Source organism: Euleptes europaea, chromosome 7 (genome assembly GCF_029931775.1).
Source record: "Euleptes europaea isolate rEulEur1 chromosome 7, rEulEur1.hap1, whole genome shotgun sequence".
Taxonomy (NCBI): Eukaryota; Metazoa; Chordata; class Lepidosauria; order Squamata; family Sphaerodactylidae; genus Euleptes; species Euleptes europaea.
This window is the reverse complement of record NC_079318.1, coordinates 92,629,133-92,644,635: the sequence shown is the minus strand read 5'-3', so window position 1 is coordinate 92,644,635 and position 15,503 is coordinate 92,629,133. Positions and strand designations below refer to the sequence as shown.

At 50.6% G+C, this 15,503-nt stretch overlaps 1 protein-coding gene across 1 annotated transcript in view; it reads right to left on the bottom strand.

Moving 5' to 3' along the window:
• Positions 1-15,503, bottom strand: part of KCNN3 (potassium calcium-activated channel subfamily N member 3) — a 138,696-nt gene that overhangs the window by 66,331 nt on the left and 56,862 nt on the right. Inside the window, exon 3 of the mRNA XM_056853503.1 lies at positions 14,478-14,896. Coding sequence (XP_056709481.1) covers positions 14,478-14,896 — 419 coding nt within the window. The remainder of the gene's footprint in view (positions 1-14,477; positions 14,897-15,503) is intronic.

The window sequence follows — 15,503 nt, the reverse complement described above, 5'->3', positions numbered from 1 at the left end:
CACTGAAGGGCCTTCTGAGTGCAAAGCAGGTACTCTGCCATGGAATGATGCAAGGGTCTCTCCGAGCTGTCTCTTTCTAAAAAATGTCGCCCAGGCCAGATATCGGTGTTAAAGGAGAAAGAACTGGGCTATAAGATCAAGGATCCTCCCCGCCCCCACGACACCTGTGATGCCACAAACGCTCATGAACACATGAAACTGCCTTATACTTAACCAGAGCATTGATCAGTCAAAGTCAGTTCTGTCTGCTCAGACTGTAGGCGGCTCTCCAGGGTTTCAGGCTGAGGTCTTACGCTTCATCTAATCCCGGGTTCTTTAATTGGAGATGTGGGTATTGAACGTGGGACTTTCTGCATGCCAAGCACAGGCTTTTCCACTGAGCCCTCCCAGTGGGGGGACACACACATGGTCAAGGAGACAAGAAAGTAAGCACCTGACACCCAAACCTCTGTTTCCTCCTCTCACCAGACAGTAGGCAAGAGAAAGCAGCCTGAAGGTCCCATCCCACCCGAAGAAGAAGAAGAAGAGTTGGTTTTTATATGCCAACTTTCTCTACTGCTAAAGGAAGAATCAAACCAGCTAACAATCCCCTTCCCTTCCCCTCCCCACAAAAGACACCCTGTGAGGTAGGTGGGGATGAGATAGCTCTAAGAGAACGGTGACTAAACCAAGGTCACCCGGCAAGCTACATGTGTAGGAGTGGAGAAACCAACCCAATTCACCAGATTAGAGTGTGCCGCTCATGGGGAAGAGTGGGAAATCAAACCCGGTTCTCCAGATAGAGGAGGGGCTGTGGCTCTGTGGCAGAGCCTCTGCTTGGCATGCAGAAGGTCCCCGGTTCAATCCCCGGCATCTCCAGTTAAAGGGACCAGGCAAGCAGGTGATGTGAAAGACCTCAGCCTGAGACCCTGGAGAGCAGCTGCCGGTCTGAGTAGGCAATACTGCCTTTGATGGACCAAGGGTCTGACTCAGTATAAGGCAGCTTCATGTGTTCAGATTAGAGTCCACCGCTCCTAACCACCGCTCTTAAGCACTACACCACGCTGGCTCTCTAAAAGCCAAAAGCAACACATTAAATCACATTAAATCAGAGACCAACCGGCAGCTTATGCAGAGGTCGTAAAATGGGTACGATACGACCCGTGCTCCTGTGAACAACCTGGCCGCTGCATTCTCACAAAACAGAAGCTCTCAGACAGTCTACACAAGGCAGCCCTATCTGAAGTGCATTACGGGGTCCAATTTGGAGATCATTAATGGCTCAAGCAGATGAGAGGAACATCATGGGTCCCTTTCCATCAATAAAACACAAGCTGTACCCTCAATTTGCCTCGAGGCCGTAAAGAGGGTTTAACCCTTTGGCCGCCACTCAATTAGGAAACAACCCAGTTCTCCCCCTCTTTTATTAGCATTTAAAGGGGGGGGAGGGGATTGGGCATGTTTAAAATGAACCATCTTTTCTCCTTCAAACTGCTTATCAAGCAGAGAAGCCCGGTTTCAAATAGTGAAACCGAGGGCACAACCCCCAGGCACAACCCCCAGGCAAACTGAGGCTGCAGAACTCTGCCCTTTATATTCCATGGACTGAACCTGAACGAGGCATAGTTTTCGTTTCTCAGGTTAAGCTCTAAAACTGGATCCGGATGGCATTGGTTTTGGGGCTATTTTCATCCTTCAACTCCTGGATTTTCTAGTCCAGACAGTAAAATCCAGGATGTAAAAGATTACAATGGCTCAATATCTAATGATGTGTGGATCTCCTCTAAGGCATGAATGACTACAGCTAAGGTGTTTTCCTCCAGGAAAAGGGCACAAATAGCAAACCAGGCAGTGCAATCGTACGCAGAGTTACTCCAGTCTTGGCCCATTAAAATTAACAGGCTGAGAGTGGAGTAACTTTCTTAAGGATTGCACTGTAAATTGGTCACACAGCCTTTTGGTTTGGATATCACCTGCACATGCAGATCTTGGGCATGTCTAAGGTGACCTGGGCCTTAAAAGGAAGTGGCACTCCATCAAACATGAGGAGGAGGAGGAGGAGTTGGAGTTGGTTTGGTATATGCTGATTTTCTCTACCCTTTAAGGAGAATCAAACCGGCTTACAATCTCCTTCCCCTCCCCACAACAGACACCTTGTGAGGTAGGTAGGGCTGAGAGAGTTCGGAGAGAACTGTGACTAGCCCAAGATCACCCAGCTGGCTTCATGTGGAGGAGAGGGGAAACCATCCCGGATCTCCAGATTAGTGTCCGTCAATCATGTGGAGGAGTAGGGAATCAACCCTGGTTCTCCAGATTAGAGTCCACCACTCTTAACCACTACACCATAGCTTGAGGACATGGCTGCAGCAGGACCAGAAGAGACCGGCAAACTCCTTCTTTGTGTGAAACGGCTCCTTCCCCGCAAAGGGTGACTGGCCCAAGGTCACTCGGCTGGCTTCGTGTGGAGGAGCGGGCAAACAAATCCCGGTTCTCCAGATTAGCCGTTCTTAAGCACTACGCCATGCTGGCTCCTTAAAACCTTTGCGTCCACCAGAAACCTCTCCCGATAAATCAGGAAGCGGGTTTAAAAAGAAAACAACTGTTTTTAATCTTATAAAAATTGCAGGTGGCAGGTGCCATCTCATAAGAGGCATTCCCTTGACACTCCCAAAAAGTGTGATATGCTGATTTTCTCTACCTTTTAAGGAGAATCAAACCAGCTTACAATCTCCCAAAAGGAATGCCCACCAAGGCACTCTCCTTTCACTCCATCACACGGCACAGAATGCCTCTCCTTACACACACAACCACATTATTATTTCCACTTAGCTTGTCCCTCCTTCAAAACAGCTATATCCATATGCAGATTATTAAAACTCACTTGATTTCTAATTGGGCAAGGGCCCTACTGAAGATCCCTCACTGTAGCTCAGCCATGGCTCAATGGTAGAACATCTGCTTGGCATGCAGAAGGTCCCAGGTTCAATCCCCAGCATCTCCAATTAAAGGGACTACCGCAGGCAAGTAGGTAATGGGAAAGACCTCCATCTGAGACCCTGGAGAGCCATGGAGAGGGGCTGTGGCTCAGTGGTAGAGCATCTGCTTGGCATGCAGAAGGTCCCAGGTTCAATCCCCGGCATCTCCAGTTAAAGGGACCAGGCAAGTAGGTAATGTGAAAGACCCCTGCTTGAGACCCTGGAGAGCCGGTGCTGGTCTGAGTAGACAATACTGACTTTGAAGGACCGAGGGTCCAATTCAGTATAAGGCAGCTTCATGTGTTCATGTATTCATGTGGGGGGGAATTGGCTCTTGCCCCAGCCCCTCCCCACATTCAGAACCACCAATGATCAGCCAGTGTGGTACAGAGGTTGGTGTCAGACTAGGATCTGGGAGACCCAGGTTCGAGTCCTCACTCTGCCATGGAATCTTGACTTTGGGCCAGTCACATCTTCTCAGACTAACCTACCTCACAGGGTTGTTGTGAGGATAAAAAGGAGGAAAGGAGAAAAATGTCAGCCAGCTTGGGTCCTCTTTGGGGAGAAGGGTGGGGGGTATAACTGAAGCAAGTAGGTATTGTAAAGTCCTCAAGCCCTAAGCATAAAAGGATATGCAGTTCCAGGGCCCCAGGCCCAAGGCAGGCTTGTTAAATCTCTTGCTTAGGAGAACCGTTTCTCCTCCCTGATGTAGCAGAAGAAGGAGAGGGAGAAGGAGAGGAAGAAGAAGAAGAGGAGGAGGAGGAGTTGGTTTTTATATGCCGAATTTCTCTACCACTTAAAGGAGATTCAAACCGGCTTACAATCACCTTCCCCTCCCCACAACAGACACCCTGTGAGGTAGGTGGGGCTGAGAGAACTCTTAATAGAGCTGTAACTTGCCCAAGGTCACCCAGCTGGCTTCATGTGTAGGGGTGGGGAAACAAATCCAGTTCACCAGAGTAGCCTCTGCCGCCCATGTGGAGGAGTGGAGACTCAAACCCGGTTCTCCAGATCAGAGTCCACTGCTCCAAACCACTACACCATGCTGGCTCATAAGTCCAAGGGATAGGAATAGGTTTTTGCCACCAAACCCTCAAAGTGTGCCCGGGAGCTTCCTAAAACCAAGTCGAAGGCCAGCTGGGACACAAGGGGACCCCGCCACAAGGAAGATACAGCCCTCGCCTTTTGGACTTTCCTCTCTTTCCCAAGCTACGCCCCTCCCCTCGGTCCCTTTCTGCCTCTTCCCCGGATCGTTAAAAAGGCGAAAAGCAGATGGAGGTTTTGGCAGACTCTTCCCGATCAATTTATCCAAACCTCTCCACTCTGAAGTCTCTGGATTGTGTGTTGTTTTCTTCTTTTTTTAAAAAAGGGGGAGGCATTCCAATCCCCCACATCTTCTAGATGCAGAGAGACTAATGAAATAGAAGGGCATAAAATTGAAATATTACAAGCACACTGATACGGACGCAAAGAAACATTTTCAGGGCTCAACTGAAGCATGGCTTTCCCCGCAACTGTTCTTTGCAAAATTGGCGGAGAGGTACGCGGAGAGCAATCCTCTCTCGCACACATTTCTATCCACTGATCTATCGTGAACCATGCGAGGACTCAGCCCCCAAATACGGTTAATTACGAACAATCAATTTGGGGGAAGAAAGGCAGGATATAAACGAAGTACAAATAAATAAGCAACTACTAGATATTCTTTTTTAATCCTGGCTTTCCTCTCAAGATTTTAGGGAAGAGTACACAGTGCTTCACCTTATCCTCGCAAGCCGAGAGAAAATCACTGGCCCAAGGTCAGACAGTGGGCTTTACAGCTGGGAGGGGATTTGAACCCAGATCTCCCTCGTTCCAGCATGGTGTAGTGGTTAAGGGGGGTGGTTTGGAGCGGTGGAGTCTGATCTGGAGAGCCAGGTTTGATTCCCCACTCCTCCACAGGAGCGGCGAACTCTAATCTGGTGGACTGGATTTGTTTCCCCACTCCTACACCCTGCTTCAGCTGAGTGACCTTGGGCTAGTCACAGCTCTCTTAGAGCTCTCTCAGCCCCACCTACCACACAGGTTGTCTGCTGTGGGGAGGGGAAGGGAAGGCGATTGGAAGATGGTTTGATTCTTTCTTAAATGGTAGAGAAAGTCAGCATATAAAAACCAACTCTTCTTCTTCTTCTTCTAGGTCACTGGTTCCCAACCAGGGGTCCACGGACCCCCAGGGGTCCGCGAGAACTAAATTAAGGTCCGCAAAACAAAGTTATAAACCCATAATAAATTAATATTTTCAATTAAAAGTTCTCTATTATAAAAATATATATTCAAATATTATTCTAAGTTTAATGTTTAACTAACAGTTATGATTAAAGTTTATTTTCAAATTGTCGGAATTTTTATTTTGAACCTTGGGGTCCCTGCACCGAACAAAAAAGTCCTAGTGGTCCCTGGTCAAAAAAAGGTTGGGAACCACTGTTCTAGGTTGACTTTTAACTGCCATGAGATACTGGCTCTCCAACACGAGATCAGCACCTCAAAAACTAGACAGCAGGAGTAGATCCAGGCTCCAATTAATGCCTCAAACTTTGTCTCTTTGATGCTTAAAAAGTCAGCTTTCGAGAAACACAGAACTCTTGCCTACGTAAGCGTCTGGGTTACACAGAACTCTGTTTCAGGTACACTGCCTTTCACCTAGCTGCTTAAGGAATTCGTCTTCAAACAGTAGGCCCACGAGTGGGTTGCACCAAGCCTAAGGGTTGGGGGAAATCTAAGAGCACAAAATACTGAGCCAGATGAGCCAGTGGTCTGATTCAACATACAGCTGCTTAGGACACATGAATACAAGAAGCTGCCTTATACTGAATCAGTATTGTCTACTCAGACTGGCAGCGGCCCTCCAGGGTCTCAGGCAGGGGTCTTTCACATCACCCACTCGCCTAATCCCTTTAACTGGAGATGCCGGGGATTGAAGCTGGGACCTTCTTGCATGCCAAGCAGAGGCTCTACCACTGAGCCACGGCCCCTCCCGACACATCACGGTCTTACGAAATTCACTGCAACAGGATGCCGGCGTAGACAGCTTTAAGACAGACCAAGACCAAATTCATGCAGGGACATTTCCACCACGGCTCTCGGGGGGTAAAAACTTAATGGAACCTCCATGTTCAGAGGCAGTATACCCCTGAATGCCAGTGGGGGGGGCAGAAGCGGGGGAGGCTTTGGCCCCGAGTTCCCTGCTTGCAGGTCTTCCACAGACGTCGAGGTTGACCACAGTAGAAAACAGAACGCTGGATTCGACGCACCTTTAGAGCAATCTAGCAGGGCTCTTCTTCTGTCCTTACCGAGATCCCCTTTTGACAGTCCGCATGCTGCCGAAATGCAGAATTGTCTGATCCTTTTTTTATTTTTAAGCTAGTCTATAATTCCCCAGCTTGGAAAACAGCAAGACAGGTGGCAAAGCGTAGGTCAGAGAATCACCCGGGAGGGATGGCATTGCTATTAAAAGGAGCTTCTGAAACCAACAGCATAGCAGAGGATTTGTTATCTAGGAAATCTTGCTCTGAAGAGGGAGGGGAAAAACCAGGTTTCCCAGCTGCCTTCCTCGGGGACCGAAGCGTGCATGAATTTATGTGCATTCGCCGACTGAAAACCAAAGCGGAGGAGAACAGCTCCCAATCCGGGAGAGAGAAAAACCGCATTCCCTTTGCCAAGCGGTAGACAACTGAAATCAGCCTTGGAGAGCCAAGCTAAGACAGGGCTCGACATTCCTCCAAAAACAGCTCCCGCTTGCTTGGGAACCCTCTGGGGGGAACGGAGGGCCGTTGATACTCTGCACATGCACAAGGGCACCCTCGCCGGCGGCGCTGCTCGTTTCAAAGCCGAGCATCGCCCGCCCCAGGGCGCTAAAAATCCAGTTTCCTTGGCTGAACCCCCACGAGATTTCTCTTCCTTTTTAAACCGCCTCCAAAGCTCCAGGGAAATGGAGCCTCTTTGCTTGAAGGCGGCAAGAGACGGCCGATTCAGCAGATGGCGTTCGAGAGTCGAGTCTGAAGCAAACTTCTTTTGGGTCCCCCCCCCTTTAATCAGAAATCATTTCAACCCAGGAAGATCAGACACTCAGGGGAGCCGCTGCGTGCTCGCCAGCGCTACGCACCGACAGACTCCTAGAAGGTAGTGGCTAGCCTTCCAGGAGAGGCCCTGATTTCACATGTGCAAGGAAGCCAATCCCTTACTCCCCCTACATACCACAACCTCAGAAGTAAGCCCTGGGACTAAGCTGAAGGAAGACCCTGAAATCCAGCCAGTGGACTACAGCAGGGTTGGAGAGATCCAGGTTCAAATCCCCACGCAGTCATGAAGCTCACAGGGGAGACCCTCCTTGTTTCTTGGAGCCTGGCTATTTATTTATTGAAGGAGGAGGAGGAGGAGGAGGAGGAGAAGAGTTTGGTTTTATATGCCGGACTTTCTCTACCACTTAAGGAAGAATCAAACCGGCTTACAATCACCTCCCCTTCCCCTACCCACAACAGACACCCTGTGAGGTAGGTGGGGCTGAGAGAGCTCTAAGAGAGCTGTGACTAGCCCAAGTCACCCAGCTGGCTTCACGTGGAGGAGCGGGGAATCAAACCCGGTTCTCCAGATCAGAGTGCACTGCTCCAAACCACCGCTCTTAACCATTCCACCACGCCGGCTTGTCCTCTGCCAAGAGCCGAGTGTGGATGCCGCTCCGTTGGATGAATAATATAAGATCGTTAACATAAATAATTCATCTGTTAACACCGCGCAGGGGGAGCAGCAGGTGCCCGGAGCCGCAGGGAAACAAGGCGGCCAGGATCCGGCCACCAGGCAGAGAAGGGAGCGCCTTCGGATCCGTTCACACCCATTCCTGATCAGCACCGCCCCGCCCTTCCCCGGCTCCCCGGTAGCTAAGCCATTTCACCCAGCAGCTGGCTGCTCCCAGCTCCTCTCCGCCGTTGCCAGGGAGTCCCGCCTACACCCCACGTGTACCCTGCCCCCTTTCTCCTTCCCCTCCCGGTCTCCTACGTGTAGCTCTCGTTTTGGGGGGGAGAGTTATCTTGCAAACTCTCTTTCGGGCATGCTCAAGCTTTCACAACAGCAGGCTGCTTGAAGCTGGTCCACAGCCCTGGATGAAAAGAGTGGGGAGAGGCAGTGGGGGGGATCTTCAGAGGAAAAGCAGCAGGCGGGAGGGGGCATCCGACCCTCCCCGGCTCATTTTCCCACCCCTGTATCCCATCTCCCCGGACGTTCCCTTCTCCAAGGGCTCCAGCGTGGTTAAGAGCGGTGGTTTGGAGCCGTGGAATCTGATCTGGAGAGCCGGGTTCGATTCCCCACTCCTCCACATGAGCGGAGGAGGCTAATCTGGTGAGCTGGATTTGTTTCCCCGCTCTTACACATGAGGCCAGCTGGGTGACCTTGGGCTAGTCACAGGTGAACACATCAAGCTGCCTTATACTTGGTCCATCAAAGTCAGTATTGCCTACTCAGACAATGTGTTGTGGGGAGGGGAAGGGAAGGAGATTGTAAGCTGGTTTGAGACTCCTTTAAAAAAAAGGTAGAGAAAATTGGGGTATAAAAATCAACTCTTCTGGGAAGGGGCTGTGGTCTGATTCAACACACAGCTGCTTAGGACCTTCATGGGCAGGAGATTCAGGATGGCCCCTCCCAATACATCATGATCTTACGGAATTCACTGCTGCACTGGGAGGGGCCGTGGCTCAGTGGTAGAGCACCTGCTTGGCATGCAGAAGGTCCCACGTTCAATCCCAGGTATCTCCAGTTAAAGGGACGAGGCAGGTAGGTGATGTGAAAGACCTCCACCTGAGACCCTGGAGAGCTGCTGTCATTCTGAGTAGACAATACCATCTTCAAGTACTTGAAGGGCTGTCATGTAGAGGATGGGGCTGAGTTTTTTTCTGTTGCCCCAGAAGGTTGGACCAGAACCAAAGGGTTAAAATTAAATCAAAAGTTTCCGTCTAGACATTAGGAAAAATTTTCTAACTGTTAGAGCGGTTCCTCAGTGGAACAGGCTTCCTCGGGAGGTAGTGAGCTCTCCTTCCCTGGAGGTTTTGAAGCAGAGGCTAGATGGCCGTCTGTCAGCAATGCTGATTCTGTGACCTTAGGCAGATCACGAGAGGGAGGGCATCTTGGGCATCTTCTGGGCATGGAGTAGGGGTCACTGGGGATGTGGGGGTGGTAGTTCAGAATTTCCGGCATTGTGCAGGGGGTTGGACTAGATGACCCTGGTGGTCCCTTCCAACTTGATACTGACTTTGATGGACCACGGCTCTGATTCAGTATAAGGCAGTTTCATGTGTTCAATCCAGGCCCCAGCGATTGCTCTTGGTAGCCCTGGAAGGAGTTTTCCACTTATCCTCTGAAGATTCTCCCCCACCCTGTTCCCGATTTACGGTAAACATGGGGTCAGGAACTGGAGTGGACGGGAACCATTTGTTGAGGGTGGACAGTTAGCAAGAGAATGAGAAGTGGGGAAGAGAGAGAGAGAGAGAGAGAGAGAGAGAGAAGCATGCCAAAGTCTGGTTTGTTTTATGCAGAAAGCAGGAAGAGTTCCCAAGACAGCAAAGCTTTGGCACCCACCCAGACATCCCCGAAGCCAAGAGGACAGCCGGGAGCCAGAGTGACTCAAGGCAGAGGACATTGGCTAGCCCCATCTCTTCCCCCATCTGTCTCTTCTTTCCCCGCTGCCTCCGCAAGAAATTCCCCCGGCATGAACGCATTCCCCAGGTGTGGCTTAAGTCAACCTCAAAGGTTGAAGGAGCTGGGTATGTTTAGCCTGAAGAGGAGAGGACTGAGAGGGGATATGATAACCATCTTCAAGTACTTGAAGGGCTGTCATAGAGAGGAGGGTGCCGAGTTGTTTTCTGTTGCCCCAGAAGGTCGGACCAGAACCAACAGGTTGAACTTACATCAAAAGAGTTTCCATCTAGACATTAGGAAGGATTTTCTAACAGTTAGAGGGGTTCCTCAGTGGAACAGGCTTCCTCTGGAGGTGGTGAGCTCTCCTCCCCTGGAGGTTTTTAGGAAGAGGTTAAATGGCCATCTGTCAGCAATGCTGATTCTGTGACCTTAGGCGGATGATGAGAGGGAGCGCATCTTGGCCATCTTCTGGTCACTAGGGGTGTGGAGTGGGGAGGTAGTTGTGAATTTCCTGCATTGTGCAGGGGGTTGTACCAGATGACCCTGGTAGTCCCTTCCAGCTCTATGATTCTATGGACGGCCCAGGTTAGCCTGATCTCGTCAGATCTCAGAAGCTAAGCAGAGTCAGCCCCTGTTTTTGCTTGGATGGGAGACCACCAAAGAATACCAGGATTGCTAGGCAGAGGAGGGCAACTGGAAACCCCCTCTGTCTCTTGTGTTGAAAACCCTATGGGGTTGCCATAAGTTGCCTCCGACTTGACAGCACTTTCCACAACCACCATGGCATTCTGGAAAGAACGCACAAAAAAATGGAAGCCATCCAATGGAAAAAAAAATTGTGTAGTTAATCAAACGTCTCTCTGATGCCAAAGAGAACGCAAGGGTCCGTTCAGATGCCGAGCACAGAGGAAAAGCAGACTCTCAGCCATAAAAGTATAATGAGTTCACCTGGGAGGTCTCCCCCACATAGAGTCAGAGGCAGTCAAGCCCCACCCTTACCCCATATCCTTGAAAAAATTTTACTGCTGAATATCTGTCCCTTAATGTGCTAACGCCAGCTCTGTTTAGTAAGTAAATGAGCGATAAATTATTTTGGGATCTCCATCTCTCCCCCCCACACACACAAATCATATTCAGTGACACCTGAACACATGAACACACGAAGCTGCCTTATACTGAATCAGACCCTCGGTCCATCAAAGTCAGTATTGTCTACTCAGACCGGCAGCGGCTCTCCAGGGTCTCAGGCAGAGGTCTTTCCCATCTCCTACTTGCCTGGTCCCTTTAACTGGAGATGATGGGGATTGAACCAGGGACCTTCTGCATGCCAAGCAGATGCTCTACCACTGAGCCACGGCCCCTCCCAGTGCGACGAGGATGATTTGGGGCCTTGGAGACCAAGCCCTACGAGGAAAGGCTGAGGGACTTGGGAATGTTCAGTCTGGAGAAGACGAGGTTGGGGAGGGCAGGATTGCTCTCTTTAAGTACTTGAAGGGTTGTCACTTAGGAGGAGGGCAGGAAGGTTAGCAGAGGATAGGACTTGCGGCCCTTAAGAGCTCTTATCTGGCCCGCGAGCCAGCCGAGGCAGCCGCCACCCTCCAAGTCCCAATCTGGACTGGCGAGTCATGGCCTGGCTCGACCAAGAAGAAGAAGAGTTGGTTTTTATATGCCGACTTTCTCTACCACGTAAGGGAGAATCAAACTGGCTTACAATCACCTTCCCTTCCCCTCCCCACAACAGATACCCTGTGAGGTAGGTGGGGCTGAGAGAGCTGTGACTAGCCCAAGGTCACCCAGCTGGCTTCACGTGGAAGAGCGGGGAAACAAATCCAGTTCACCAGATCAGCCTCCGCCGCTCATTTGGAGGTGTGGGGAATAAAACCCGATTCTCCAGATCAGAGTCCACTGCTCCAAACCACCGCTCTTAACCACTACGCCATGTAACATTTATGTCATATACAGCTGTCATAACAAATGAGTTTGACGACCCTGGGCTGGGCCGATCCTGCACGGAGCAGGGGGTTGGACTAGATGGCTTCTATGGCCCCTTCCAACTCTATGATTTTATGGATAACATTAACCCCCCGGTTGAGGAAGGCAAGGGGAAGGCCCGTCAGCCTGAACAGTTTGGGTGCCAGCGCGGAGTCAACCCCTGGCAGGCATCGCTGCGAAGAACACAACTGACTAAGCTGTACCCTCCCACCGCCCACAGAGTAATTACTACCTGGCAAACTACAGCGCCAGGCAGGAGGGGGTGGGAGGGTATCATGCGCTCCTGGTGCCGGGGCTCCGCTCAGCTATGCTCCCTGGGAGGCGGAGGACAGGAAAAAGAACAGAGGCTCGGCCAGCCATCGGGCCTTGTTCGGGATGTGGGGAGGAGATGCCCTTTGGTGCCCAAAGGAACATAAGAACTGAAGAAAAGCCCTGCTGGATCAGACCTAGGTCCATCCAGTCCAGCAGTCTGCTCACACAGTGGCCAACCTGGTGCCTCTAGGAAGCCCACAAGCAAGGCGACTGCAGCAGCATTATCCTGCCTGTGTCCCATAGCACTAATATATTTGGCATGCTCCTCTGATCCTGGAGAGAATAGGCATGCATCATGACTATTATTCATTTTAATTAGTAGCCATGGATGGCGCTATCCTCCATGAACACGTCCACTTCCCTCTTCAAGCCTTCCAAGTTGGCAGCCATCACCACATCCTGGGGCAGGGAGTTCCACAATTTAACTACACCGCATGCCAAAGTCTCTCTGACGGTGAGCATTAACCTCCCCCCACCCCACCCCGCAATGCTGAGTAATGCGCCCTCAGCTTCATGGTTTGCACGCTCTCTACTTTCAGGCTGCTCTTGCCAAGCTGACGTGTCTGCGAAGGAGGAGAACGAGGGCTCACCCGTTCCCAGCCGCCTCCCTACAACTCCCTGGGTGCTTTGCAGAAAACGAAACCAAAGGGGCTGAGCTAAACACAATTAAAATATTGACAAATAGATCTGTTTTATTATTATCCGTTTCATTTTGTGTGGCTCTGTGTAGAATTCTACCTTTCACGCTCGTTGATGTGTACACATCCTGTGATGAGCTGTGGGTAGGGTTGCCAACCTCCAGGTAATAGCTGGAGATCTCCCACTATGACAACTGATCTCCAGCTGTTAGAGATCAGTTCCCCCTGAGAAAATGGCCCCTTTGGCCATTGGACTCTATGGCATTGAAGCCCCTCCCCAAACCCCGCCCTCCTCAGGCTCCGATCCAAAACCTCCCGCCGGTGGTGAAGAGGGACCAGTGGCAACCCTAGCTGTGGGCCATGTTTTAACACACATGGAATAAACATTCCTACACAAAGCCACATATAATAAAAGGGTTGTACATTTTTTTACCTTGTAGTACGTTAATGGGGACGTCAGGATGTGTATTATATAATAATTTTATGTATGACCACTAAACGAGTGGTCTAAACGAGTCTGGTCTTAGTTTGGTCATTGTACAGATATACGTCAACTGTGAATGTGTTGTATGTAAATGTCCCTGTGGTTTTCAACGTAATTGTGCACCATAATAATAAAACAGATATATTTGTTGATATTTTAATAGTGCTTAGCTCAACCCTTTTGGTTTCGTTCTACTTTCAGGCTGAGTTTCGTTTCTCCCTCTTTTTTCCAGCTGCTTTGTATAGGGTTGCCAACCTCCAGGTACTAACTGGAGATCTCCTGGTATCACAACTAATCTCCAGCCAATAGAGATCAGTTCCCCTGGAGAAAATGGGCGCTTTGGCCATTGGACTCTATGGCATTGAAGTCCCTCCCCAAACTCCGCCCTCCCCAGGCTCTGCCCCAAAAACCTCCCGCTGGTGGCAAAGAGGGACCTGGCAACCCTAGCTTTGCAGAAAAGCCATGACAGTTAGGGAAAGTGGGGGGTGGGGGGTGGGGAGAGAGAGAGAGAGAGAGAGAGAGAGAGAGAGAGAGAGAGAGAGAGAGATACAGGGTAGCCAGGTGCTTCCCAGGGATCTGAGAGCCAAACTGTCTGGCAAACGTGACTAAAAATACCCATGCATAAATGACCAGTGTCACCTTTCCCTAGCCCCGATCCACATATCCCATTGCCACAACTCTGTTTTTTAGCGATAAAAGCATCTAAAGTTGTTTGTTTTAAGTAAATAAAATAAAGTTCCAGCCACAGAACTCCCCGTCACACGTAGCTTGGCCCACAGGTTTTCCTTTCTGTGATTAAAAAAACAAGTATCTCACTCTCTCGTGGTTGAAAAGATATGCTCGAAGATGGTGAATGCTCGGGTGGACAGACAAGGCTTTCAGTGGCTGGAAAGAGGGCTTCAGGCTTGACAGCAACCCTCAACTCAATTAGGCAAGCGAGCAATAACCGCCACACACATTATGCAAAATCTGTTCCATTTTTTGTAACGGTGCGCAAGTCACAGTATCGAAATTTCTCTCGAGCGCAGGGTTTGGGCCGCAGAACGTTGCGAGCTCTCAAGCATGGAACCCTCGCCACCTTTGCTCGAGCACGGAACCCTTGCCGTCTTTGCTCTAGCGCAGGATTTGGGCCGCAGACCATTATGAGCTCTCGAGCACGGAACCCTCGCCACCTTTGCTCGAGCACAGAACACTCGCCGCCTTTTGCTCTAGCGCAGGATTTGGGCCGCAGACCATTATGAGCTCTCGAGCACGGAACGCTCGCCACCTTTGCTCGAGCACGGAACACTCGCCGCCTTTGCTCGAGCACGGAACACTCGCCGCCTTTGCTCTAGCGCAGGATTTGGGCCGCAGAACATTACGAGCTCTTGAGCACGGAATCCTCGCCACCTTAGCTACGGCGAGGAATCCAAGACGCCCGCGCGAGCAGCTCACCTCTCGCAGACACGCACCGTCCAGGCGGCGATAATCCACAAGGAGATGCTGAATACCAGCAAGACAGTCCCGGGACAGATGGTCATGAGGGTCTTCATGACGAAGCGGGTGTTGAAGTTGATTTTGTTCAGGGCCCCGATGCTGCGGGAGGAAGCGTCCGTGAAGAGCTTGCTGTGCAAGAGCATGACGCGGGCGATCAGGTAGAGCCGCAGGAACATGGGGATGGAGAGGATAATGTCCACGTCGGCCTCCGCCCGCGAAGCCGTGTATGAGAAGGCCAGACGGGCCGTCCAAAAAAACTTGTATTCCCCGGGAATGGGGTGGATGGCGCATACCACCATCTCCAAGCTGATGTAGAGGATGCGCTCATAGGTCATCGCGATCCGCCAGTCGTCGGCACCGTTGTCGATCACGAAGAGCTGGCACAAAGCGGGAGGGAGAAAGAGAGTTAGAGACCGATCTTCTCCCCTTTATACACAAAAAACAATACACGGAACAACAGGGGGGTCCGGGGGTCCTGTGTTGGTTTCCCCGGAGGCCTTGGCAGTGAGCCCTTTGGCTCCTGCCCTCCTACAGGTGCCCACGGGTTCGCCCCTTGCCCTGAGCCTGTTATCTAAGGGTAATCTTCCTTCCTATCTGGATTCTCTGGTTAGTCCAAAGTTATGTAGGATCTTTATGCATTCAAGGTTTAATTGCCCTTTTTCAATTATTTTGCTGGGCTGTATGCTAAAGATCCCTTTTTCAGACCGGCTGTGCCCCTGCCCTCTTCAGTTGGTGTACTCCTCGGTACATATCCTTTTGCATTGTCCTTACATATACCAACTTAGGCTAAAATGGATTATACCGTCCATGTTTTCTCGAGCAACTTTGGAGCAAAAGGTTCAATTCCTTTTACAGGACTCTAAACCTCAGTGTACTTATTTTGTGGCTCGTTTTTTGGAGGCTGCAGAGAAAGAGTCAAAGGGAAGCGTTTTTAAAGATGAGTCTTATTTAAGTTTTATAGTTTTATTGTTCATGACCTCGGTC